This window comes from Erinaceus europaeus, chromosome 1 (genome assembly GCF_950295315.1).
Source record: "Erinaceus europaeus chromosome 1, mEriEur2.1, whole genome shotgun sequence".
Taxonomy (NCBI): Eukaryota; Metazoa; Chordata; class Mammalia; order Eulipotyphla; family Erinaceidae; genus Erinaceus; species Erinaceus europaeus.
The window spans coordinates 61,307,649-61,334,051 of NC_080162.1; the positions used below are offsets into that span (position 1 = coordinate 61,307,649).

At 40.8% G+C, this 26,403-nt stretch overlaps 2 protein-coding genes across 3 annotated transcripts in view; one reads left to right on the forward strand and one right to left on the reverse strand.

Annotated features, from left to right (window-relative positions):
• ISM1 (isthmin 1) overlaps nucleotides 1-15,886 on the reverse strand; it is a 96,287-nt gene extending 80,401 nt beyond the window's left edge. The window contains exon 1 of one of the 2 annotated variants that reach the window (XM_060186488.1): nucleotides 15,739-15,886. Coding sequence is in view for 1 of the 2 variants with exons in the window: in XM_060186483.1 (XP_060042466.1) it covers nucleotides 14,984-15,121 (138 nt within the window). In the remaining variant the exon portion in view is untranslated. Of the gene's footprint in view, nucleotides 1-14,983; nucleotides 15,132-15,738 lie in introns of those variants that run through there. The other variant, XM_060186483.1, reaches the window with a different exon arrangement.
• A 2,385-nt stretch (nucleotides 15,887-18,271) lies between these two features.
• LOC103116200 (S-phase kinase-associated protein 1-like) lies at nucleotides 18,272-19,559 on the forward strand. The gene has a single exon (XM_060186490.1). It carries the CDS (start codon nucleotides 18,994-18,996, stop codon nucleotides 19,462-19,464), a length of 471 nt encoding a protein of 156 aa, XP_060042473.1. The 5' UTR covers nucleotides 18,272-18,993; the 3' UTR covers nucleotides 19,465-19,559.
• Nucleotides 19,560-26,403: the final 6,844 nt, after the last annotated feature.

Sequence of the window (26,403 nt, forward strand, 5' to 3'; positions counted from 1 at the left end):
CATAAGTAATTGACTACAGCTATGACAAGCCTTCGCATAAAGAAGCATCTGCTCATATAGAATCCCCAGAAATCCATCTTGGACCCCTGACCTCTGACATCACCCACAATTACAGCCATCCCCAGAAACCCATGATGTGACCTGACACGATCTGGAGAACCTGATTCACAGACTCCGAAGGACAAGACTTTCCTACTGCCTTTCTCTCAACCATCGGTGTCTGCTCTTCCTGCTTCTGTTTCGCCCATCATGTTTTGGCGGTTCCAGGTCACTCTCTACAGAGAAGAAAAGTTCTGGTGGCCGTCCTCCTCCATCAAGATAGACGTGTGGCATTTATTTCCTGGCCGTTGACATTGGACTGATGCTTCTATAGAACTTGCTGGACACTCCTTTTATACTCCTGGACTTCTTGAAGAATGACTGTAGCAGGCTGACTCGGGATTTTGCAATGCCAGATCACCCCTCTAGCCCCTCGGCTTATCAGGCCCCCACTCCTCCACCCATCAGGCTCACTCTGTCTCTTGCTACTCTTACTTATCCCTCCGTCTTGTGCTAGTTCTTTTTAAAGACACTTACACACTATCATTCTGCTTTCTTCCCAACAGGTTTCCGTTCACCCCTACACTGCTATTCCCCTGACAGAGATGAAGCCTTTTACAGACATTGACCCAGTTATATATGGCCATTAAGTAAGAGGAAGATGTTGGGGAGTTGTGAGGATATGGTTGAGCTTGGAAGGGCTTGAGCCTGAGGGGTGTGTCAATCCTGTTAGTCTCTCTCTCCACGGAGAGGTTGAGCAAGGAGGGACAGTAGAACCCCAAAAAAGGTGTGCCTCTTATCAGTCTCCCTGCCTCACAAAATGCCCCACTCTCCTGATACTATGGCAAAAAGTTAAAAAGAAAGGGGGAGATGTTGGGTAGTTGCCATCTCCCCCTGGCTTCTTCTTATCCATATGCCTATATAGGGATTTACTGATCCAAAGGTTTGGTCTATTTACATAAATCACTTTTACATAAAGCACTCCAGGGCATTGGTGGTTCAGTTATAGGATTCTCGCCTGTTCCGCCCCCTCCTTGTCACACTCTGATTTTCACCAGTCACTTTTCTCTCCACCCTCTCTATATCACATCCTGTTTCCACCCTACTTGGAGAGTATAAAAACAGCTGCTCTTCTGATTAAAGACACTTGGAAATTGCTTTCCGGCTCCGAGAGTTCCAGAGTGTATCTCCTGCGGAAGTTGGTGCAGCACGAGTTCCTGATCCCTCTCCCACACAGCAGCCTAGATCAGCTCCAGTTGAGTGATCTCCAACCCAGAGAGCACTAGCTCGGGAAGAAGTACCCTCAGGCTATCCCGGCATCTATCCACAATAAATAATATAATTAATGAATAATAAATAATATAAATAACAACAAGAAGAACAAAAATGGGTGGGTATGTGGGCAATGGAGCCAGATTTTGGTGCACACATTACAGTGCACAAAGACCTGTGTGTGGAGGGGGAAGCTTCACAAGTGGTGAAACAGTGTTGTATCTCTCTCTCTCTCTCTTTCTTTCTCTCTCATCTCTCCCCTTTCAATTTCCCTCTCTATCCACAATAAATAATATAATTAATGGATAATAAATAATATAAATAACAACAAGAAGAACAAAAATGGGTGGGTATGGATACCATTTCCAGTATTTCTGTGTCCTCCATTTAGTTTCTACTTATTATTTTTTAAAGTAGACCTGTAGTGTTCAATAGGAAGCAGTCTATTGCATTTACAATCTGCCTCCTTCCAGGTCACTACTATTGAATATCTGCAAGCCTGGACTTCTAAGGTTCCAAACTTGAAGACTGAGATGTTATACTCCATTATTCCTGTGGCACTAGGAAGGGAGGTGTTCCCTCTCTCTCGTTTTTATTTTTATTTACTTTATTTTTATTTTTTATTAGTGATTTAATAATTATCGACAAGACTGGGATAAGAGGGGTACAATTCCATATAATTCCACCACCAGAGTTCTGTATCCCATGTCCTCCATTGGAAATTTCCTTATTCTTTATCTTTGTGGGTGTATGGACCAAATCTTTATGGGGTGCAGAAGGTGGGAGGTCTGGCTTCTGTAATTGCTTCTCCACTGGACATGGGTGTTGACAGGTCAATCCATACCCCCAGCCTGTTTCTGTTTTCCCCTAGTGAGGTAGGGTTCTGGGGATGTGGGGTTCCAGGACTTACTGGTGAGGTTGTCCAGGGAAGTCAGGTTGGCGTCATGGTAGAATTTGCAGGATGTTGCTCTCTTATGGAGGTACATCAGCCCTAGGCAGCATTCTATGCAAGATGACTTGGTTTACTAAAATGCACATAGGTCAGGCTAACAGGAAGAAGGGATAGTTAACCCACTGTTTTTACATCTACTCAGTTTACAGAATCAACTTCCCAGTGACACATGCTAGTCTGTGCTATAGGAGTTGATGCTAAGCTATATTTATCAAAGTATCTTGGTCTTGGTCTTTTTTTCAGGCATTAGATGACTTTCCATTGCCACTTCTCCTCCCCCTAAAATAACAAACAGTCATGGATCAAGCTTTCAGGAGAAAAACACTAGTGATCTCTTTTAACACCAGGAATTTGCCTTAGATCTGATCTTTCCCATTCCTACAATTCTGAAATTCTCCTTCTATCAGTTGCTATAGAAGGACAATGGGTAGGCTGATTCTTTAGCTGCTCACAGTGCATTCCTTTCAGAGGCTAACAAACTTGAGCTTTGTTAACAACAAGAAACAGCAGGTGCTCCATGATCCACCACACCAATAAAAGAGAAACCAAAAACTATATTGCTATCTCAATAGATGCAGAGAAAGCCTTAGACAAACTCCAACATCCCTTCATGATCAAAATACTACAAAATGGGAACAGATGAAAAAAAAAGTTTAATCTAGTGGAATCCATATACAGCAAACATACACTCAATATCATACTCAATGGTGAGAAATTGAAACTATTCCCACTTAGATCAGTTACTAGACAGGGCTGCCCTCTATCATTGTTACTATTCAATATAGTGTTGGAAGTTCTTGCTATTAACAATTAGGCAAGAGAAAAGAATAAGTGGGATACAGATTGAAAGAGAAGAAGTTACTGTCACTATTTGCAGACAATATAGTAGTAGACTTCTTAGCTCCTTCCAACATGAAGACCAACATAGCAAAATTCATCTGATATACTCTTACCTTTAGGTTCCTGTTTATTAAACAATTTGCTCTGCTTTATATCTTTTTTTTTTTCTTTTCTCCAGGGTTATTGCTGGGGCTCAGTGCCTACACTACGAATCCACTGCTCCTGGAGGCTCTTTTTCCCTTTTTGTTGTCCTTATTGTTTTTCATTATTGCTGTTTTTACTGCTGTCGTTGTTGGATAGGACAGAGAGAAACGGAGAGAGGAGGGGAAGACAGAGAGGGGGAGAGAAAGACAGACACCAGCAGACATGCTTCACCGCTTGTGAAGTGACCGTCCTTCAGGTGGGGAGCTGGAGTCTCCAACTGGGATCCTTGTGATGGTTCTTGTGATGGTCCTTGCACTTTGCACCTTGTGCACTTAACCGGCTGCACTACTGCCTGCCCCCCTCTGCTTTATATCTTAGTGCTTTTCACCTACCAAGTTGCAGATGCTACCGTGACGCCAACCTAACTTCCCTGAACAGACAACCTCACCAATGTATGTGTCCTGGAACTCCACATCCCCAGAGCCCTACCCCACTAGGGAAAAATAGAAACAGGCTGGGGGTATGGATTGACCTGTCAGTGTCCATGTCCAGTGGAGAAGCAATTACAGAAGCCAAACCTCTTACCTTCCACACTCCATAAAGACCTTTATTCCATACTCCCAAAGGGATAAAGAATAGGGAAACTTGTAATGGAGGGGAAGGGATACAAAACTCTGGTGGTGGGAATTATCTGGAATTGTAACCCTATCATACCACAGTCTTGTCAATAATTATTAAATCACTAATAAAAGTAATTTAAAAAATTCAGCAGGAAGCTTCTGAAAATTATCAAGCAATACTGTAAAGTATCAAGGACCAAGAAAATACTGGCAGAACTCTTTTCCATCTAAGTGTTATAGGAAGAGAAAAGCAAAAATAAGCCAATAGGGGAGTCAGCAGTAGCACAGCGGGTTAAGTGCAGGTGGCACAGAGCACAAGGACCAGTGTAAGGATCCAGGTTCGAGCCCCCAGCTCCCCACCTGCAGGGGGGTCACTTCATAAGCAGTGAAGCAGGTATACAGCTGTCTGTCTTTCTCCCCCCCCCCCATTTTCCTCTCCTCTTTGCATTTCTCTGTCCTATCCAACAACAATGACATCAATAACAACAACAATAATAACTACAACAACAAAACAACAAGGGCAACAAAAGGGAATAAATAAATAAACAAACAAATAAGCCAACAGGACTACATCAAACTGAAAAGCTCTGCACAGCAGAAGAAAACACCACCCAAATAAAGAGATTCCTTACAGAATGGGACAAGATCTTTATATATGACACATCAGATAAAATGCTAATAACCAAAGTATACCAAGAGCTTCCCAAACTCAGCACAATGGTTATGTAATATTATTCATGCCAGAGGCACCAAAGATCATAGTTTTAATCCCTGGCCACAACCATAAACCAGAGCTGAATAGTGCTCTGTTTCAAACAAAACAGTGTCTTTGAGAATATAGCAGGAAGATAATAAACGGAGGAGTTGCACAAGTACTGGAACTTCTTATGTTGTATACAGAAAATAAAATTTCAAAATAAAAAGTTAGCATTTCTGTTCAAGACCATTCAATAGTGAACATTTTAGTTTATTACTTTTACCTTTTGAAATTATGAAAAAGTAGACAAAATAGAAGGTTAAACTCATAATAGAAGTATAAAGCTGAAATGAGCAACCTATAAGAGAAGAAATGATTTCTGGTAGGTGTAACCTATTGAAAGTGAAGCACTAAAGAAGACAGCAGATGAAAGATCTCTGAAAAAACATGTTTCTCTAGAGGAATCCCCATAATAATATCAAGATCAGAGACTGTATCAGTTTCACTATTAGGTAATTATTCACAATAAATGAAAACATGTGTTCAGTGAAAAGCTTATACTAGAATGTTAACATTATAATATCCACACCATTGGAAACTAAATGTCCAGTAGTGGAAGAATGAATAAATAAATTGTGATATAGTCAGATAATGGAATACAATTCAGTGATAAAAATAGAAATATACTGATATACATATTGGTTTAAGTGAATCTCAAAAAACATATGCAGCCAAAGAAACACATGCACACAATTACATGAAATATGATTTCATCTATATGAAGACATAGAACAAGCAAGATCATAATATGTGGTGATAAGAGTTAGACATTGGTTGCCTAGGGGAGAAATGAATTGCCTACAAGCTATAATAAGACTCCCTGAGATGATAATACTCTATATCCTGATGTTAATGGTAACTACATGGGAAGAAACAATGCAAAAATGTAACTCACAACTGATCTCCCTGTATCTCATGCTTAAGTCTCTATAATTTGTTCTTAACAGTAAATATCATTTTATTAAAAAGCAAACTAAATCATAGCACCCGTCTTCAGAATTGTTCTTCCATCTTACTCAAATTATCTGCTCAATTTGTTGTGTGTAAATCATTCACCATTAAAATGTATTAAAAATGTAGAGAGATCAGCATGTATGAAAGAAGAGAGAAGAATACATCAAAAGAGAGAAGGTCTGTAGGTGTCTATTTTTCTCTCCCCTTCTCTGTCTTCTCCTCCTCTCTCGATTTCTCTCTGTCCTATCCAACAACAATGATAGCAATAACAACAAAAAAAACAGAAACAAAATTCCAGAATCTTTATCTAGGTTCTGTGGCGGGTACACCACCTGATAAGTTGCAGGTGCTACCATGATACCAACCTGACTTCCCAGGACAGAGGACCTCACAAATGTACGCTGGACCTCTAACTCTCCAGAGCCCTGCCCCAGTAGGGGAAGTTAGGGACAGGCTGGGAGTATGGATCAGCTTGCCAATGCCCATGTTCAGTAGAGAAGTAATTACAGAAGCCAGACCTTCCACCTTTTGCTCCCCACAATGATCCTGGGTCCCTGCTTCCAGAGAGATAAAGAATAGGGAGGCTTCCAGTGGAAGGCTTGGGATACGGAACTATGATGGTGGGAATTGTACCCCTCTTATCCTATGGTCTTGTCAATATTTTTATTTTATAAATAAGCTAATAATAAAATTCAGAATCTTAAAGAGTTTGCTTTTTGACAATACATACCAGAAATAATTTTGAGGAACTATTTGAGCTAAATTTAAAAAAATGGCTATTAAGATTTTAGAAGCAATAGCAGGTAAACCTTATAGTTAAATCTCCATAATTATTGGAAGCATAATACAACATATAAGAAATAAATCTCAAGACAGTCACAATTTAAACAAAGAGTGAAAAAAGAGAAAACAACAACAATATAAGGTTTAGAGCTAAATAGTCTCATAACATATTATATACTATCATATTGAATTCTAAATAAGCAAAACAAAAATTAGTGGGATAACAAGGAGAAACAGGCAAATCTCCAAAAGTTGTATAAGAATGAATTTGGGAAAGGATAGGAATTGGTATGTAGATAGTACAAATATTGAAACTTGGAGAGTTCTCAAAATGACCTGGTGAGTCTTTTGCCCCTTTTCTCTCTTTTATCATTTTATTGGGGGTAGTGTTCAATCATTTACACTATAGTTGTTGACACATGGGTACAATTTCTCATCTCCCAATAAGTGTCTGCAAAGCACTTTCACTCCCAATATAGGCCCTTTTCCACCATCATGTGATCTGGTAGGTCTTCTAAAGATATGTAAGTCTTTGTACACAACAAAGACTATGCAGTCATAAAATATTTTCAAACTATTGTGGTAGCATACTGCAAATTTGTAATGATAAAGTTGATAGCCAATAAAAATGTCTGGAAAAATAGTAAATCATCAAAATTGACTAAAGAAAAGTTATACTACCTGAATATACTATTGATATTGGAGTTGGAATATTATTCAATGAACTTTAAAAAAATACCAATCTCACGGGGGTCAAGTGGTAGTGCAGAGGCTTAAGCACCAATGGCTGGAAGCCATGGACCGGCATAAGGATTCTGGTTCCAACTGCCGGCTCCCCACTTGCGGGGGGGAGGGGTCGCTTCACAGGCGGTGAGGAAGGTCTGCAGGTGTCTTTCTCTCCCCCTCTCTGCCTTCCCCACCTCTCTCGATTTCTCTCTGTCCTATCCAACAATAACAGAAGCAATAATGACAATAATAACAACAAGGGCAACAAAAAGGGAAAAAAATAGCTTCCAGGAGCAGTGGATTCGTAGTGCAGGCACCAGGCCCTAGCGATAAACCTGGTGGCAAATAAATAAATAAATAAATATGTATCAATCTTATGAGGGTTTTTATAAGTAAATACTAACAATCTTATAAGAAACCGAGAGTTTGGGCTGAGGATATAGCATAATGATCACGAAAAAAAACTTTTATGCCAGAGACACCAAAGGTCCCAGGTTCAACACCACCATAGCCAGAGCTTAGCAATGCTCAGATAAAATAAATAAATAGATAATTATTACTATTTAAATTGCTACAGTGAGAAAGGAAAGAGATTTTTAACTCATGCCATGAAACTATAATACCTTTACTGAAGTGGGTACTACTAGCTCATATATATATATATATATATATATATATATATATATATATTGTGTGTGTGTGTGTGTGTGTGTATATATATATATCAAGAAAACTAAAACTGTTAACATACATTGCTAAGTGTAATTTTTCTAGACGCTATAACTAATACATGTGAGAATATAACAAGAATAAAATCCTACTCACAATAGAAATGAAACCTAGAAAACAGCTTGCAAACATAACTATGAAGAAGAACAATGAAGAACTTAACTCAAGAAATAAATATCCTGAATATGGGGATTGGAAATTGTAAATTTTCAGTTCTCGTTAACTAAAAATAATTTCCATTACACTGCAGTGAATTTTTAAGCAGAACAATTTTAAAGTCAAATTGAGAGAATATACTTTATAAAAACTTCTCAAATGAAAAAATGAAGACATTCTCAAATGCCTTTTTCAAATGAAAAGACATTTGACCTATTAAGAAATAGTATTCAAAACTATGAAACTACATTAAGTGAAATAGCATGATGTTTTTACATGAATAAAAAATTCAGGTTAATAGTCATGTATAGCTGAAAATTTTAGTATGTGATAAAAGTACTGTTTTGTATGCATAAATTTAAAATGATTTTAAAATGTTATAGAATATTTGCTATTAATGTGGACAAAAATCAAAGTTGCATTTTTCACCTTAAACCTTAAAACCCACAATGTAGATTATAATTCCAAACCAAATACAGTGTAAACAATACAACCCTTAGAATAAAATATATTAAGACATTGACTATCTTTACCTTAAGAAATCTTAAGAAAACCAAAAGTCATAAGGGAAAAGATTCAGACTTGATTACGTTTAAAATGGAAAATTTCTGCAAGGCCAAATGTTAAATGTTAAATGTTAAAATGTTCTTTTAACAGCAGAAATGTTAAAAGGCAAGTGAAAGGTTGGCCCAAACATTGACAAAGTATATGAGCAAAAAAGATCAGTGTGGTAGATGCTCTGCAAAGATATGTCCTACAATAGTTCTTCCCATCCCTGTCCACACTCCCCTTTGCAATGTTACTCAGGTGATGTTCCCATCAAGTAGTCTACTTCCTTTTCCACAGAATCTGAGCTGACCTAGTAGCTTGTTTGACAGACATGACTGAAGAGACTTTGTGAAATTCTTGTAGTCTCTGCTTTACTTTCTTACTGTTGAGTCATGATTTAAATCTAGATGAAAGGCTCCTTGAGGATAAGACTATGTGGAGAGAAGGCATAGGCCAACAATATCATGCATCAGAGAAATGAGGATTCCAGCCTATGTGAAACCAACAGAAGGTTGTAGTCACATTAGTGACCCAGGGTGAGAGCAGCATAAGAATCATCTACCTGAGTTCACAGTAGCCTCTGATACATACAAACTCAAGAAGAAATAAAATGGTAGTTGTTTTAGACTGCCAAGCATCGGGTGGTTTGGTTATATAGCAGTAACTAAGTAAGATATATAAAATTTATTTTAAAAATCCCAGGATTCTTTCTTATTAGGGGGATTAATGTTTTACAGTGAATACATTGTTGGTACATTTCTCAGTTTTCTGCAAAACAATCTCTCACCTAGCCTAGGTTGCCTTCACCTGAAAGCCCCCTCTTCCTTCCCACCCACACTCCAGTCCTTTATTTTAGTGCAAATCACCAAACCAGTTGAAGTTCTACCTTGTGTTGCCCTTTTCTGTTGTTATTTGTCAATTTATGTCCATGAGTGAGATCATCTCATATTCATCTTCTTTTTTTTTTCTGGTTTATCTCACTTAAAATGGTTGCTTCAAGTTCCATCCAAGATAAGGTAAAGAAGGTGAATTCATCATTTTTAATAGCTGAGCAGTACTCCATTCTGTCTATCTGGGATTTGATTTTGAGCCCCTGACACCACATAGGAATAATATGCACAACAGATGCTGTTTTCTCTCCTTATCTCTACCCCTTTATATATTTATTATTATTTTTAAAAATTTATTATTGTTATTATTTTATCTCCAGGGTTATCGCTGGGGCTCAGTGCCTGCACTACAAATACACTGCTCCTGTGGCCATTTTCAGTTTTTTTTTGGATAGTTCAGAGATAAATTAAGACAGGAGGGGAAGATAGAAAGATAGCTACCTGAAGACCTGCAGTTGAGGAGCCAGGGTCTTGAACCTCCCGGTTCCTTGTACTTCATACTATGTGTGCTTAACCTGGTGTGCCACTGCCCAGTCTCCTTATTATTTTTTAAAAAGATTTCTTACTTATAATTGGGAGAGAATGGAGAGAACAAGAGTTATCACTCTGACATATGCAACTCTGGGGATTAAATCTGGGACCCTGGGATTAGTAATCCAATGCTTTATGCATTGTGCCATCACTGGGTTGCTTTATATTAAATTAATAATATGACAGAGAAGGATTAGGAGACTGTTAACAATTTACTATTCTCAAGGCCCCATGTTCAATCCCCAGCTACCACATAGGAGCACAATGAAATAGGGAAAGCTTCATGAGAGGCGGAATGGTACTTTAGTCTGTCTTTCTCCGTCTCTGTCTCTCACAGGGGAGGAAAGAGTCTGCTAGGAGTGGTGGAATCACACAGTTTAAGCCACCCTAACAACAACAACAACAACAACGACAACAACAACAACCCAGGGGTCAGAATAAAACAAAAAGCCTGGCTGGAAAATGCAAAGAACAAATGAAACAAGAAATAGATACTGAATAAGAATGATAAATAATGAATGAATAAATAAATACTGAATAAGAATGATAATAAATGAAATAAGAAATAGATACTGTTGACTTGAGTCAAAGCAAGAGGGGGCTGACTGATGGGCTGGAACAAGAACTTGGTGTCTCCATAGTCACCCTGTCTGGGTCTGAAACCTGGTTCTTCCAGAACACCAGACCTCTGTGGTATTGATTAAGTTACTCCAACCTCCCCATGCCTCAATTTCCTTATCCATCTCTGAAGTGGGGAATAAAACCTCATCTATCCTATATGGCATCATATTCCTTGGTACAAAGACCAACAGTATGAGGTTAACAATGTTTGTATTTAGTACAAATAAATGTTATTTGAAAGTGCAAGTCGAAGAAACTGAAGGCAAGTAGAGGAATAAAAGTCAGAGTGGGCTTGTAAAGATGGCAGTAAGGAGATAGTGAACAAAGACATTTAATTCCATTGCAGAGCTTTGTTTGTTGTTACAAGAATAATAAATTTGGTGTTCTACAACTCTTGCTTAAGCTTCACTGCCTTAATGAGTTCTAGCTTTATTATTTAAAATCTGTAGAAATTCAAGTTTAAAAATATGGTTGAGATTTAGTAGAAAGGTGTTATTTGAACTCCAAGTGGACTTACAGTGATTGAGGAAAATAAAATAAGAAGGAGGAGAGGAACTATACTTCTATACTTTTAGCCCACTTTCATGTTAGCTGTTGGGTTCAAGCAAAAATTAGTAAAGTCATGGGCTTTTGGAATCTACCTAAAATAGATTTCCTAGCTTCTTCCCACATGAAGATGCTTAGTTTCCATCTGCTCTATGCTTACCTTTAAGTTCCTGATTATTAAACAATTTGTTCTGCTTTATATCTTAATGCTTTTCAGCCAAGTTGCAGATGCTACCATGACGCTATCCTGACTTTCCTGGGATGACTACCTCACCAGTGTGTCCTGGAACCCCACCTCCCTAGAGCCCTAGCCCATCCAGGAAATATAGAACAGGTGGTGAGTATGGATTGACCTGACAATGTCCACGTTCAGCAGAGAAGCAATTACAGAAGCCAGACCTTCCACCTTCTGTTCCCCATAAAGTTCTTTGGTCCATACTCCCAGAGGGATAAAGAATAGGGAAACTTCCAATGGAGGGAATGGGATACAAAACTCTGGTGGTGGGAATTGTATGGAATTGTACCTTTCTTATCCTAAAATCTTGTCAATAATTATTAAGTCATTAAAACAAACAAACAAACAGAAAAACCCTATCAGATCTTAAATGAGAGTATATCTCTTCCTAAATGACCCCCAATATACTACAGTTTGGGCAAACAAATCTATTATTACACATTTTTTACTTCAATATCACATTTTAAAATATGATAAGCAGATCTACCATAAAACTAATGTAGTATAAAGAGTTGCAAAGAATGATTTTAGCAGTGTAAGCTATCATAGGACCAGAAAATTTAGATGTAGCTAAAGAAGGGTTAAAATGACCAGTCAGCTAGAAAAAAAAAAACAAAACAGTGCCCACAGTTTTGTTTTCAAATATACCTGTGACTAGTGAATTTATTTTTCTGGCTCCTGAAAATCAGAAACAAAGCAAATAAATGTATTTTGCAGACCTTCTCATTTGGTGAAATACATTCTCTTCATATAAACTGTAATATCTTTATAGAGTTAGAGGATCAGAGAAATAATATTAGTCAGGAAGAATATAAAGTGTTTACAGTAAGAAATTTCCAAAACAAACAAAGAGCAAGATTAGGAACTAAAACTTTACATTCATCATTCTGCCTAGATAAGTGCACTGAGTTGACAGAGCGTAGAACAGTGTTTTACCAAATTAAGTTGAAACTGGTCTATCAGCAATTACTTGGGACCCCAAAATACTCCTTGCAGCATTACTCTTCTTACCCCCCTCCCATTTCTTCTGACCTCTAGGGGGCAGTTCTTCAACCAAAGGACATTTTGAGAATTTAATCCACTTCCCCTTTGCAGTTGCCACTTCCACCAGCTGCTTCTCTCATTACGTTACTGTTCAGGCAGAAAATGCTAACCTTACCAGGTTATTTTAATGATAGCAAACACCTCATAAAGAAATCTGCCAAATTTATAATACTTTTCCATAGAACATCATTTTTTTTTACAGCTTTTCATGAGTCCATGAGGAAAGAAAACATCACATAAAAAATATGGCTTCTAGAAATCTTGAAGCTATTAAAGATTATGCCTATGATATGAGGCTGGTAGGTTCACCACAGTTTATAGAATGATGGCATCTTCAATTTCCCCACAGGAATTCTGACAATTTGTTACTGTACCTATTGACCTATACGAGAAGATAAAAGAGACCCACAAAGACAGATAATGTTCAGAAATGTGTCAGTTTTAAAAGAACTTTAGATCTGGATGTATACTATTCTGTATTTGTATTTGTATATGTATTTGTATTTGTGTATAAGGGCCATGTCTTTTACTTATAATACCTTTATAGAATGACAACTTAGTGTAATTAATCAAATATTTGGAATGTGTGTTCTTAGACAAGTTTCTTAACTTTTTTGTAATTTAGTCTTTGTATCTGTAAAGGGGGGACTTGAATAATTTAGTATTTTCTTTAATCATTTGCCATTTGTAAAGTACTTAAAACAGTAGCACATAGTAAGTACTTTGAAAGTATTTCAGTTGGGTCGGGTGTTGACAGACCCAGTAGAGCACATAAGTTAGTATAACAAGGATTCATGTTCAAATTCCTGCTCCCCACCTACAGGAGGGGAACTTTCCAAGAGATTAAGGCATGTAGATATCTCTTTTTCATATGCTCTACCCTTCCTCTCAATCTTTCTGTCATTATAAAAAACAAACAAACACACTGAGAACAGTGGATTTGTAGCCTGGGCACCAGTCCATAATTTGCCAATCCTGGTGGCAAATTGTGTATACTTTCTTTTTCTCTAATCTCCTTGCCTCCCTAGCAACAAATTATGCGAAGATTAAAAATTAGCAGGGGCTAGGATTGTAAAGTAGTGTGGGAACAATGAATAAAAAATTTTCAGGGGGTTGGCTAGAAGAGATTTAGGAGCCAGACAATTTCTGCGGCTCCCTGAGAAAAATTCTTGCTGACTTCTATCAATGCTAAAAGCTGACTGTTGCCACAACCTTAGACACAGGAGAAACACTTTCCAAGACAGCGACAGAGAAATCTCTAACCTCTCTACCTGGAAAGGCATTTATTTGGAAAACATAGCTCACCGTTCTGTCAGATGCCTTCTGCACTCTCCTGAGTCATGACTTCTTCTTTGCCTCAGAGTTTAAATTATCAGTACATCAACAGAATCTCATTCTCAAGGCGACTGTCCACAGGTCTACAGGAGCAGACCGCTGGTAAGAAATCTTTGTTGTAAATTTAAAAGCCCAAGTTAACTCCTGTCCAAAGCACGACAAGTGCCTGCCTTCTCTATGGCCAAGACTCAGGAATACCTAAAAAGGTCTAGGACTGACCAAGGCATACCAGGACCTCATGGGAGACAAGGTGTCAAACCACTCTTATTTATTTATTTACTCATTTGTTTATTATTGGATAGAGACCGAAAGAAATTGAGAAGGTCAGGGAAAACAGAGAGGAAGAGAGACAGAGAGACACCTGCAGCCCTGCTTCACCACTTGTGAAACTTTTCCCCCTGCAGGTAGGGACCAGGGGCTTGAACCCAGGTTCTTGCTCACTGTAATGTGTGCGTTTAACCAGGTGCGCCACCGCCTGGCCCCCAGTCTGTTCTTCTTAAGGCATTATTTCCTAACCTTTGGCATAGCTTTCTGAAGGGACAGGCTCTTGGGAGTTCTTTCTGAAAGGACAGTTTAGAGATAATCAATAAAGTCTCCTTTAGTCCTCCTTTGCCCATTCTCCACACTATAGTATCCAGCCACTGAAAGGCAACCAAACACTAGAAAGCAAACACGTATTCTACACTTCTTCTCATTCCCAAGCCTCGCACCGCCAGAAATCTGACATGTGACTGACCGACCTGGAGAAGCACTGCCACCACATCCTGAAGCCTGGTTCCTCAGCCAGGCACAGACCCTCTTACCGGACCCCTCATCCACCCCGCTCATGCCTTTGATTGACTACTCTAGCCAAAAAAGAGAGAAACAAGAAAGGGGGGGGGGAGAAGAAGAAAGAAGAAGAAGAAAGAAGGAGGAGGAGGAGGAGGAGGAGGAGGAGGAGGAGGAGGAGGAGGAGGAGGAGGAGGAGGAGGAGGAGGAGGAGGAGGAGGAGGAGGAGGAGGAGAAGAAGAAGAAGAAGAAGAAGAAGAAGAAGAAGAAGAAGAAGAAGAAGAAGAAGAAGAAGAAGAAGAAGAAGAAGAAGAAGAAGAAGAAGAAGAAGAAGAAGAAGAAGAAGAAGAAGAAGAAGAAGAAAAGAAGAAGTTGTCCAAACAGTGTTGGTGGGGCGGGGTTCCGCCTCCTCCCAGGCTTGAGGCGCTGGTTCAGCACCCCGCCACCCCGGTTTCCGCTGCCGCTCGCGCCCCTCTCCGGCGGCGCACTCACCTGCAACTGAGTCTGGCTGGTGTTGCCCGCGGCCGCGTCCGGCCGGTCCGCAGCTCCGGAACCGCGCAGCACCGTGATGTGCAGCGTGAGCAGCAGCAGCCCCAATAGCAGCAGCAGCTCGGCCGCCAGGCGCACCATCCTCTTGAGGCGCGCGGCTTTAGGACCCGGCGCGGCGGGAGGCGGCGGCGGCGGCGGCGGCGGCGGTGGTGGCGCCGGGGGAGGGGGAGGAGGAGTCGGAGCCCGGGATCCCGGCAGCGCGGCTCCCGCCTCGGCCCCCGCCGGGGCCCCGCTCCGGGGGCCCGCGGGCCTGGCGCTGGGCTCGGCCGGGCGCGCCGGGCCTGGGGAGCAGGAGCCGCCGCCACCGCCGCCACCGCCGCCGCCGCACCACGGCGGAGCCACGGCGGGGCCGGGGGCGTCCAAGCCGGCTGTGGGGCGAACCCCGGCGCTCCCAGGTGGCGGCGGCGGCGGGGGCTGAGGGCTGCTTGAGACCCGAGCCGGGCCGGAGACCGCCCTGCGGGCAGGGAGCTGCGGGGGCGGCGGCGGGACGGGCGCAGCCGAGCCCCCGAGCGCACATGGGCGCCCCAGATGTGGCCGCGGCGCCGCAGCTGGAGCTGGAGCGGCCGCCAGAGGAGCGCGGGGAGGAGGAGGAGGAGGAGGAGGAGAAGGAGGAGGAGAAGGAGGAGGAGGGCTTCAGTGGCGGCCCAGAGTTACCTCCACGCTAGGCTCCCCCGCCCTTGCCGCCCGGAGCCACTCACCCGACGAGCCACCTCCCCTCCTCCCTGCGTTCCTTCGGGCCGCGGGCCGCGCCGCCCAGCCGCGAAGTCCTGGGGTGAGCTGGCTCCAGATGGGGACCCCGAGCCCGCGGGGACTGTCGCTGTGTGGAGATGCCCCGGGCGCCTGCGGAAGGTGCCAAGTGCGGGCTACTTGAGGTCGTCGAGGCAGACGAGGGCAGAGCCCTTGGATGCACTGAGACTCGGGGCTGTGGGTGGGTGGGTGGGGGTGCCTGGGCGAGTTTAGAAAGCTTTATTGACAGAGTGGAGTTGGAGTTGTGGTGATGAAGAACAGAGGCGGGGAACCCAGGCGAGATAGGTGCCTGCCCAGGCTGAAACAGGCGTGATTGTGGTTGAGGGCAATCATACAGTGACTTTCCAGAAAAGTCTTGAATCTCGCCCTGCTCGCCCCTGGACAGCGGGTCTGCAGCTCTGGTGCACAGCGGCTCACGCGCGCGAGCTGGGAAAGGAAGCGAAGGGATTCGCTGGGCGTCGGTGCGGCCAGGCGCGCAGGTGTCGCGGCGGGAAGCTGCAGGGGCCGGGTGTCTGCGGCTCGGGTGCGCTGAACTTAGGTGGAGCGCTGGGGGCCAAATCTCAGTTTACGCACTCGCTGTTCAGGAGGCTCATCCCGGGGGCGCCGCGCCAGGAGGCGACTGGGGAGCTGCCTTCGTGCAGCCACCAGCGCTGGGCCACCACCTCTTGACCGTGTTGCAGCCTCGGGCTCCCACGAACCGCTCATGCCTCTCTGGGAGTAGCTGGCGAGTGGCAGGACTCAGGGGCTGAGCAGAGAGAGGGCTGGGTCCTCGCCTTAGAAGGTAGAGCGAACTGGGTCGTGGGTCGGCGGTGGGCTCAGATCACCATGGTGGCACCGCACGTTTCTCCCTATTCCATACTTGCTCAGACTCTCGCCTTGTCCAAGTAGCTTGGAGAGGCTGTAAGGTTGGAACATTTTATACTGTGCTTCCAACCCTCTCCTTCCGCGCCCCGCCTCTGTACCCGCCCAATCCTGCCTGCCTTTCCAGTGGAATTCTCAATCTGAGCGCTCTCACACTTCTACTTTACAAATTCCCAAGCCAATCTCACATCCCAGACTCTAGTGTTCGCGGGGCGAGTCCGCCAGATTCTGTTTTAGTGAAATAAATAAATAAATAAATAAATAAACCTTTATCACCAGAGCAACCCCTCTTCGTGCCTGGTTTTCTGCCTTCCTCCTTTCCTACAAATAGACGATTCTCAAATCATCTATCTGCCTTCCGGAAATTCACATCTCTGTGTAAGGCCCCTCAGCCAAGTCTTACCCAAATTAGAACAAGATATGCTTTTCATCATTCCGAAAGTTCCTCAAGTCATGGCAGCGTTTTGCAGCATTTAAGTGGCAGTAGTTAAGGTATGAAGCGCTGGTTAGTTTGTGTCAAGGGAAGGAATTGTCAGTTGCAACTCCAAAGATCCTTGGGGCATCTTTAAAAATTCTAACCGGTCTTAGAATCTTATTAATAAACAGCTATTTCTAGTACAGTCGGTGTCTATTCCAGTTTAACTAATGGGAGGTGTAGAAAGGGGAGACCTTTGGAAGGAGTTCTTGCTTTGGATCTTTAAGTTGCTGGTTCCTGTCAGGCATCTTATTGCAACCTCTGTGTTCTAAACTGCCAATAATTGTTAACTGGAGCTCTGGGGGGAGAATTTGAAACAATAGACCATCCCTGGTTCAGATGGGAGATCAAAGGGTATACCAGCAGCTTGCAGATCCCACAAGGATCTTCCTGTGTGTCTTCTAATTAGAATCACTTAGAAAGGAAAGGAGACTCAACACATGGATGGAATATATAAATTAAGATGGTAAACTAGAATCCTATAGCCATGGTGTTTGAAGACTGGCTTGAGTACTACCCCCCCCCCCCATTGTGATGTGGCTCTAAGGGACATGACTTTCCCATTGCCTGAGGCAGGCTGGTATAAATTAGAATCCAGGCGCTGCACTGCTGGGTCCTATATTTTCATCACACACAGTCTCCACATGTGAATCTCAATTGCCTCTCTTCTCATCTAAAATTAACATTTTTGGATCCAATGGAAAAATAAGTTTAAGTAACTGGAAAAAGAAAAAAACAAAACTGTGCAGTGAGTGTAAACTGTTGTAAATTTGTAAAGGGAGATTTGAAGATCAAAGTCTTTGCAAAATGTTGTAAAAATTGTAAATTGAATTTGGGGGACAGGAGTCTTTTTAAAATGTTGGGCAAATGTATGAGCGAATCCTATTAAAATCCTTTCATGCTGTGAGATCCAGATTCCAGGTGAGTCTATGTTCCAATAAGCATATATAACTAGTATTGGTAAATACCCATGTTTTGTTACTAAACCTGTCTGCCAGAAGATTTCTGCTTTTAAGGAATCAAAGAAAAGTGGCTTATAATTTTTGTGGAAAAGAGAATTACAAATTTAGCAGAATAAACAAATTAAGTTGTAAACAAGGCCATTTATGAAATGATAATTTCATAGTAGTCAATGAAAGGTTAAGAAATTCTGCCTCTGCTGTCACACTTCCCACAGCATTTTATTCACACCTTTATTACTGAGCTTACTATGACCTAGTAGAATGTGTCTACATGTCTCCATCACCAGACCTGGCTCACTTTCTGGAAGAACATTGCAGAACATAGCCCTTGTCTACCCTCCCATCTCTACCACAAGTACCTAGTTTTCTTTTACATATATCTTTTTTGAGAGAGACAGGTGGGGTGGAGGAGGTAGTGTTTAGCTCTGTAATATGGATGACAATGCTAGGAACTGACAGATTTCTTTCTGAACTTGCAGTTTTCCAGTTCTATCTAGTTATAAATACACACACACACACACACACACACACACACACACACACACACACCCCTTTCTAGATGGCAAAGAACTGACTTGGAAAGAAAGTGAATCTTACATTTACTGCTGCAAAGAGAGCTGTTATATTAGGCAAATCTATATTTAATTTTACATAGTAAGAAATTAAACTTTATTCTTTGGTGCTATGTTTTATTATTTTTTGGGGGGAGGGAGATGTTACCTCTAACAAGTGGTATTACCCATCCTGAACAGTATGATCTTTAAGATAAGGATACCTGCCTTGGTAGTAGCCTTATTCTTCGCCTTTCTCCTCTAGTCCTTTTTAATGCCACTCTGTTTTTGTTATCCTCTGGTCATCATGCTCCTGGAGAACCAACTTCATGCCTTCAATTAAGTTGTAGAGTTCTGATGTATAGACTACTTGGAGCTGATGTGGAAATTGCCAAGCAATATGTGACTATCAAGATCATGTTGGAAGATTTGGGAATGGATGATGAAGGAGATGATGATCCAATTCCCCTACCAAACGTTAATGCAGCAATATTAAAAAAGGTTATTCAGTGTTGCACCCACCACAAGGATGACACTCCTCCTCCTGAGGATGATGAGAATAAAGAGAAGCAAACAGATGATATCCCTGTTTGGGACCAAGAATTCCTGAAAGTTGACCAAGGAACATCTTTTGAACTTATTCTGGCTGCAAATTACTTAGACATCAAAGGTCTGCTTGATGTTACATGCAAGTCTGTTGCCAGTATTGTTGAGGGAGAGAAGGACCACCCAGAAACAGGAGTGGTTGCAGGTGTAGGTGGGTCCTTTGGCTTTAAAGGAGTTGAACCTTTGGGGGCATACTCTCTCTCTCCTGGGACCACCATGTGACCATAAAGCCTGTAAGTGAATCCTCTTCTCTTTTTCTATCTCCTCTCTTTCTCTAACATGTTTTGTTTTCAATAAAAGTTTAATTTACCTGATAATCATGCTCTCTTATCAATTCACTGTTAAGAGAAGACATGGCAAACTCCCGGAATGGGGACAGAGGCCTCCAAAATCCCGTGTAGTTTGAGTACAGATTCCAATTTATGGCTGAGATTTTTTTTAATTTAAGAAAGGATTAATTAATAAAACCATAAGGTAGGAGGGGTACAACTCCATACAATTCCCACCACCCAATCTCCATATCCCACCCCCTCCCCTGATAGCTTTCCCATTCTCTAGCCCTCTGGGAGCATGGACCCAGGGTCATTGAGGGTTGCAGAAGGTAGAAGGTCTGGCTTCTGTAATTGCTTCCCCGCTGAACATGGGTGTTGACTGGTCGGTCCATACTCCCAGTCTGCCTCTCTCTTTCCCTAGTAGGGTGTGTCTCTGGGGAAGCTGAGCTCCAGGACACATTGGTGGGGTCTTCATTCCAGGGAAGCCTGGCCAGCATCCTGGTGGCATCTGGAACCTGGTGATTGAAAAGAGAGTTAACATACGAAGCCAAACAAATTGTTGAGCAATCATGGACCCAAAGCTTGGAATAGTGGAGAGGAAGTGTTAGGGAGGTACTCACTGCAAACTCTAGTGTACTTCTGCTTTCAGGTATATATTTTGCAGTAGTTTATGGATACGTGTGAACATAAGCTCTCTCTCACAGAAACTGGTGTATATCTAGGTTTTGGAACTTTGTTAGAAAGTGAACCACCTGAGATGAAATTAGAGTGTACTATAAAAGGAAAGGTCTCACCCGAGTAATGAAGCTGAAGGGTTGTCATTCCACTCGTGAAGTCTCTGGACACAGTCTGAGGTGAAGCATGTTGAGGTGGCAATCGTTGCGTTGGTTAGGTTGTGATCGGCGGATGCAATATTATTTGGTATGGACTGGGAGACGCATACGGGAAAGTGGGCCCTATCCAAGGGTTCCAGGACTGGGGGAAGTAGGGGCTCTATAGTGGAGATGTGAGGTTCCTGCTGTCTTAGGGTTCAAAAAGACAATCAATAGTTAATGTTATTATCACATTATGGCTGAGATTTTTGTAGTATGATCTCTAGAACTGAGTTCAGGCCTTGTTCAATCACTTTTTTTTTTTTTTAAAGTAAATGTAACAACCACAGTTTTTACTAAGCCTTTACTTAACAGGTTAACTTTCCTTAAAGAGTTTCTTCTGTAAGTGGTTGGACTATAAATATTAACATTTTTTTCTTTTGGTTGTATTATTATAGATTTTGTCTTTTATTATTGGCCCACACAACTTTATTAGACTAGAATATATGTAGAAAATAAGATAAATGTTTTAACAGGTCAGAATATCTGTAGTAAATTTTGGGTTTTCTGATGCTTAGAAAAACAGAAAATATATCAGGACTTTCTGACTTTCCAATATAATTGAAAACTCTGTGGTCTACTATGATCAGGATTTACTGTTTTTACTTTACTGTTTTTCTACAAAAAAATTTTTGTAAGACTACAAAGAGTAGTCTAGTATAATTATTTTAAACCTACTATGATTTTATTATAAATTTAATATATCTACATAATAGATTGCATCATGTGAATAAGTAAATATAAAATGTGTATGTATGTCAGGAAAAAGAAAAACTAGTTGTTATTCTTAGGATTCCTGAGTATCTTTTTTTAAAAGGAATTTATTTATTTATTTATTTATTTATTTATTTATTTATTTATTTATGAGAAAGATAGGAGGAGAGAAAGAACCAGACATTGCTCTGGTACATGTGCTGCCAGGGATCTAACTCAGGACCTCATGGTTGAGAACCTAATGCTTTATCCATTGCTCTACCTCCTGGACCACAGAATTCCTGAGTATCTTTAAAATTCTAATCAGTACTAGTATCTTACCATTAGATTGAGAGCTGTTTATAGAATATGCAATATGTTTTCCTTTTCAGTATTTTTAGTGGGGGGAAGGGGAGCTATGTAGGTAGGTAGATAAGTAGGTAGACAGATAGATAGATAGACCAACAGAAAAGCTAATATAATGAGTGTTCACATAACCATAAGCAAGTTTCAAAATAACTGATGGTTAATACATGCTTATCCACTTTCTCCTACTTGGGTGACTCTGAAGCACATTTACTATGTATATCCAAAAAGTAAGGGTTCAACTAAAAAAAATAATAACATGCATACTGTATGTGAGCTTCAAAGCAGACTTGAGAAGTTAAAGCCAGAGATTTTCTGGGTATAAGATTAATTAACATTTAGAAATTCTGGTGATGACTGTTATTTTTTATTTTACACCAAAATTCATTCTCTCTTCTTCCTGGACATACTAGTAGACTATTCTTCAATGTCCTATGCCTTTAAATACTGCCATATGACTAAATTATCATTACTAGTATTGGATGGATGTGATAAGTGCCACTCCTATATCCAGTCCATAAAAATCTCCTGTATAAATTTCTCTTAAAGCAGTGATCAGTCTTAATCCCTAGAAGGGAGCTCTTTATAGAACACTGCAGATGAATTATTGTCTGATTACTAAATACACTTTTTACAAAAGAGTTACACTGCTAATTTAAAAAAAAATGAAGTCTTTTTATTAGTGATTTAATATTGATTTACAAAATTAAGAATCAACAGGGGTATTCCATACCATTCCCACTACAAGAGATCTGTGCCCTCATCTCCTCCATTGGAATCTGCAGTAGTTCTCCCAAGGTCACTGTTTATTGATATATATTCCCATTTTTTCTATGGGACTGCCTTCCCTTTCTAAGTCACACCTATACCTATTAGTACTTTCAAATGCCCTTCCTCTTTTTCTCTTCTCTCTCCAGGTCTTGGGATCTTGATGAATTGGAGTTCAGAGCCCTCTGATCATCTTCATCTAACATTGCTCCTCCTCTGGGAGTATGGGCCAGAATTCTTTATGAGGTGCAGAAGGTGGGAGATGTGGCTTCTATAATTGCCCCCCTGCTGGACATGAGTGTTGGCAGGACAATCCATATCCCCAGCTGTTTGTATCTTTCTTTAGTAGAGCAGGGCTCTGGAGAGGTGAGATTCTGGAACACACTGGTGATGTCATCTTCCCAGGGAAGTCAGGATGGAATCATAGTGGTATCTGCAACTTGGTGCCTGAAAGGTGGCAAGATATAAAGCAAGACAAAACAATAAAATTGAACAATAAACAGGAACCAGAAAGTAGGAATAGAATAGCTGAAAATAAAGATCTCTAGACAGAGAGAAGCTAGGAAGGCTATTTTAAGTATGTTCCTATGGGCCCATGACTTTAATTAAATTTTTGTTTGAGCATGATAGCTAATATGCAGTTAAACTAAAAACATTGTTTGGGAAGTTTTCAGAGTTGAGAATAGGGCTATAAAGCTGCATTAGGGCAGAGGATAGCTCCCAAACTTGAAGCAAGTATATGAAATCAATTAACTGTTTACCACATTGATCTGACCCAGGGTCCATGTATTTTCATATTTAGCACAGGAGCCTCTGTAACCACTGAGTTCCTGTCAGTCTGAGCTTGCAGACTGGTCACTACTTGGAATAATCTAAGCTGCCCTTACTTCAAGACGAGACTTCCTTGAGTGGCAAAATAGGATGACCCAGCCTCCCTTAGGAGAGTAATGCAATCCCTGTTTGACTCTGTTACTGAAGCTTATGTTACCCCTGCTAATTGGGAATGATATATTGAAAGATTAGTGTGGTAAATCATCTTAGAGGGTCAGATAGCAAATATTTTTCTTTGTGGATTATAAAGTCTTAACAACTGCTGTTGCTGTTATAAAGTTGTCAAAGAAGATATGTTAATGAATAGGTGCGGCTGGGCTGTTAGCTGTTAGTAAAGCTTTGTGTACATAGGAAGCTAACCAGACCACGTGGGTTTGCAAGTCCCTGATCTAAGAAGCTGACACATCTCACTGTATTACACAGGTGCCATTATGAAGGCGCTGTAGCAAACAGATATAGATGGATTCCACTTACTGGTCATGTAGTTCTTGACCAAGTTATGTTCTCCAAGTTTCAGTTTCCTCATTTTAAGTTGGAGCCAAGAATTCTTATTTTTGGGACCATTTTGAAGTTCAACTATTACTGAAGGCTATCTCCTTCTGATAAATGAAATATATCACATTGTATCTGTGTGGGTAGGGGACTGATCTGTGCCATTCACTTCTGAATTCATATAGTGAGATGCTCTATAAATACTTGCCAAATGAATGAATGCAAATTTTAGAAAACTGCTAAAAAGTGTAGCTGAAAGGAACTTTAGAGGGAAACCCTAAGCCCTTGAGGAAACACAAACAAACAAAAAGCCCAAAGTGTTGTTCCATTAGAATCCTTTGAACTGTGAAGGGGTCATAGTGTTCAGAAGTGAGAAAACCACCACCCTCAGAGGCCCTCCCAGGGGCTACACACCCTGAATTAATAGGCCTGTGGGATACCTGGACCTCCAGCAATGTTCCTCTTCCCAGTGCTGCAACATATTCAAGATATATATGAAGACTGAGAACCGTTGTAGCTGTCTTAAGTTTACTCTACAAGTTCCTGGACTGTACAAATAACCCAAGAGACTACTGGGTGTGTGAGCTGAGTAATTGCATTCCAACATGAGATTTGTTCCCCAGCAAGGGCTAGAGTACTAGGAAATAGGATTGGTTTTTGAAAGGGTTCATAATGGCTCTTTCATCATGTGGCAGAGTCTTTTACCATATATGTAGTGTCATATTAAGACATGAAGTCCTATTAGTCCTCTCACCTGCAAAGACACATTCCTGTAGTCAACAAAATACCTCTTTTATCACTTTTTCTTTGCTATATTTAATTATGTGCAAATCCTAGAAAGAAAAATAAGATCTGAGGCACATGTAGGTGGAGGAGAAAAGTGCTTCATAATTACAAGATTATGTGTTGTACAGCATGTAAGGTTTTTAGATTTCTGATAAATATTTTTAGACAGGAAGAGAACAAGCTATACAGAAGGAACTGAGTCATGCTGGGGGTGGGGCATCAAGCACATGCAGTTTCCTTTTATACATAAGAAACTGGAATCCAAAGAAATAAGATATTTATGCTATTGCAGAAGAACTTGGTGTTGGGTCAGAAATCAGGCTTCCCAGCTGTAAGACTAAAGCTCTTTCTATTTTTCAAGGTAATCTTAGGAAAAAAAAATCAAAAGTGTGATGGACATATTGAAAAAAAATTACATGTCCTTATTGTATAGTTCAGTGGACTTTTCATTGCTGAGATTAAGAAACAGTATATGACAACCCTCCAGAAAAATCTGTAACTCACATTACTAATGTTTTTACTCCTACCACCATGTATTTGATTTCCCATTTATGTAAATAATATTTTATAGTATATGATACTTTTTGATTATACTTTTAATTCTTTAAATTTATTTTTATTAGTGATTTTATAATGATTGACAAGATTGTGGGATAAGAGGGGTAAATTCCATACAATTCCCACCACCAGAGTTCTATATCCCATCCCCTCCATTGGAAGTTTCCCTATTCTTTATCTCTCTGGGAGTATGGACCAAAGATCTTAATGGGGTGTAGAATGTGGGAGCTCTGACTTCTGTAGTTGTTTCTCGACCAGGCATGGGCATTGGCAGGTCAATCCATCCCCAGCCTGTTTCTATCTTTTCCTGGTGGGACAGGGCTCTGAGGAGGTGGGGTTCCAGGACACATTGTTGAGGTTGTCTTCCCAGGGAAGTCAGGTTGGTGTCATAGTAGCATCTGCAACTTGGTTGCTGAAAAGCATTAAGATATAAAGCAGAATAAATTGTTTAATAATCAGGAACTTAAAGGTAAGAGTATAGTAGATGAGATTTGGGGTCTTCATGTTGGAAGAAGCTTGTAAGTCTATTTTAACTATATTATAATGGGCCGTGACTTTACTGATTTTTGCCTGGGCAAGACAGCTAACATGTAGGTGGGCTAATAGTATTGTCTGAGAGGATAGTGTCAGGGTTAGGAATAGGACCAGAAAGCTGGATCAGGGCAAAGAGTAGCTCTCAAATAATGGGAAAAGTATATAGTATATTTAATATATATATATGTGTGTGTGTGTGTGTGTGTGTGTTTGTGTGTATATATATATATATATATACATATATGTGTGTATATATATATATATTTGCAGATGCAAAGATCTTGAGTCATTTTTATGAGGTTAAAAGGAAGAGTTTTTCAATGATAATGTGTTGATGTGATATATATACACACACATGTACCTCATATAATGTCTGGGAAAAGCCTTTATTATATCTACATTGTTTGTTAACCTTGGCCAGTCCCCTCAGGTCGTGAGTATATTGAAGGATGATTTTCTAATATGGATTAGTTTTTCTTTCTGTGTGTTGCCAGTCCCAGTTCGGGGCAGTCAGTTGCCAGTCTAGCTTCGTGGGTGGGAGACAGATGACCAGGGACTCATGGCTGAGCTGGGAAGTAGTATCTTGTTTATTAATCAGATACATCGCCTTTTATGCATCTCTTCACCGGAAGTGGCAAGGGAAAAGAAATGACTAGGAGAGGGGACAGAACAAAAAAAGAGAGCAAACAGAACATAGAAAGCTTCCATCTAACCAGTGGGGAATTAAACCAATTCCCTGCAGGCAGGGCAGGACCCAGGTAAAACAGTGATTATGTAAATAGACCACATTGTAAGTAATACAAGCGAACCTAATGTGATGATCAAAACAGAAGGTCTTATAAGCAGAATTTAGAAGCATACCAACAGTGTGTTCTAATCAAAAGGCAGTATTAATTCATTCTTAGTACTTTAGCCTCTCTTTCTCTCTGACAGTAAGTCAGACTGTTATAATACAAATTTATTCAAATTTTATTCATTGCTGAATAAAA

Coding starts and splice junctions, on each gene's coding strand:
- LOC103116200 (XM_060186490.1), top strand. CDS start 18,994: ATGTATAGACTACTTGGAGCTGATGTGGAAATTGCCAAGCAATATGTG.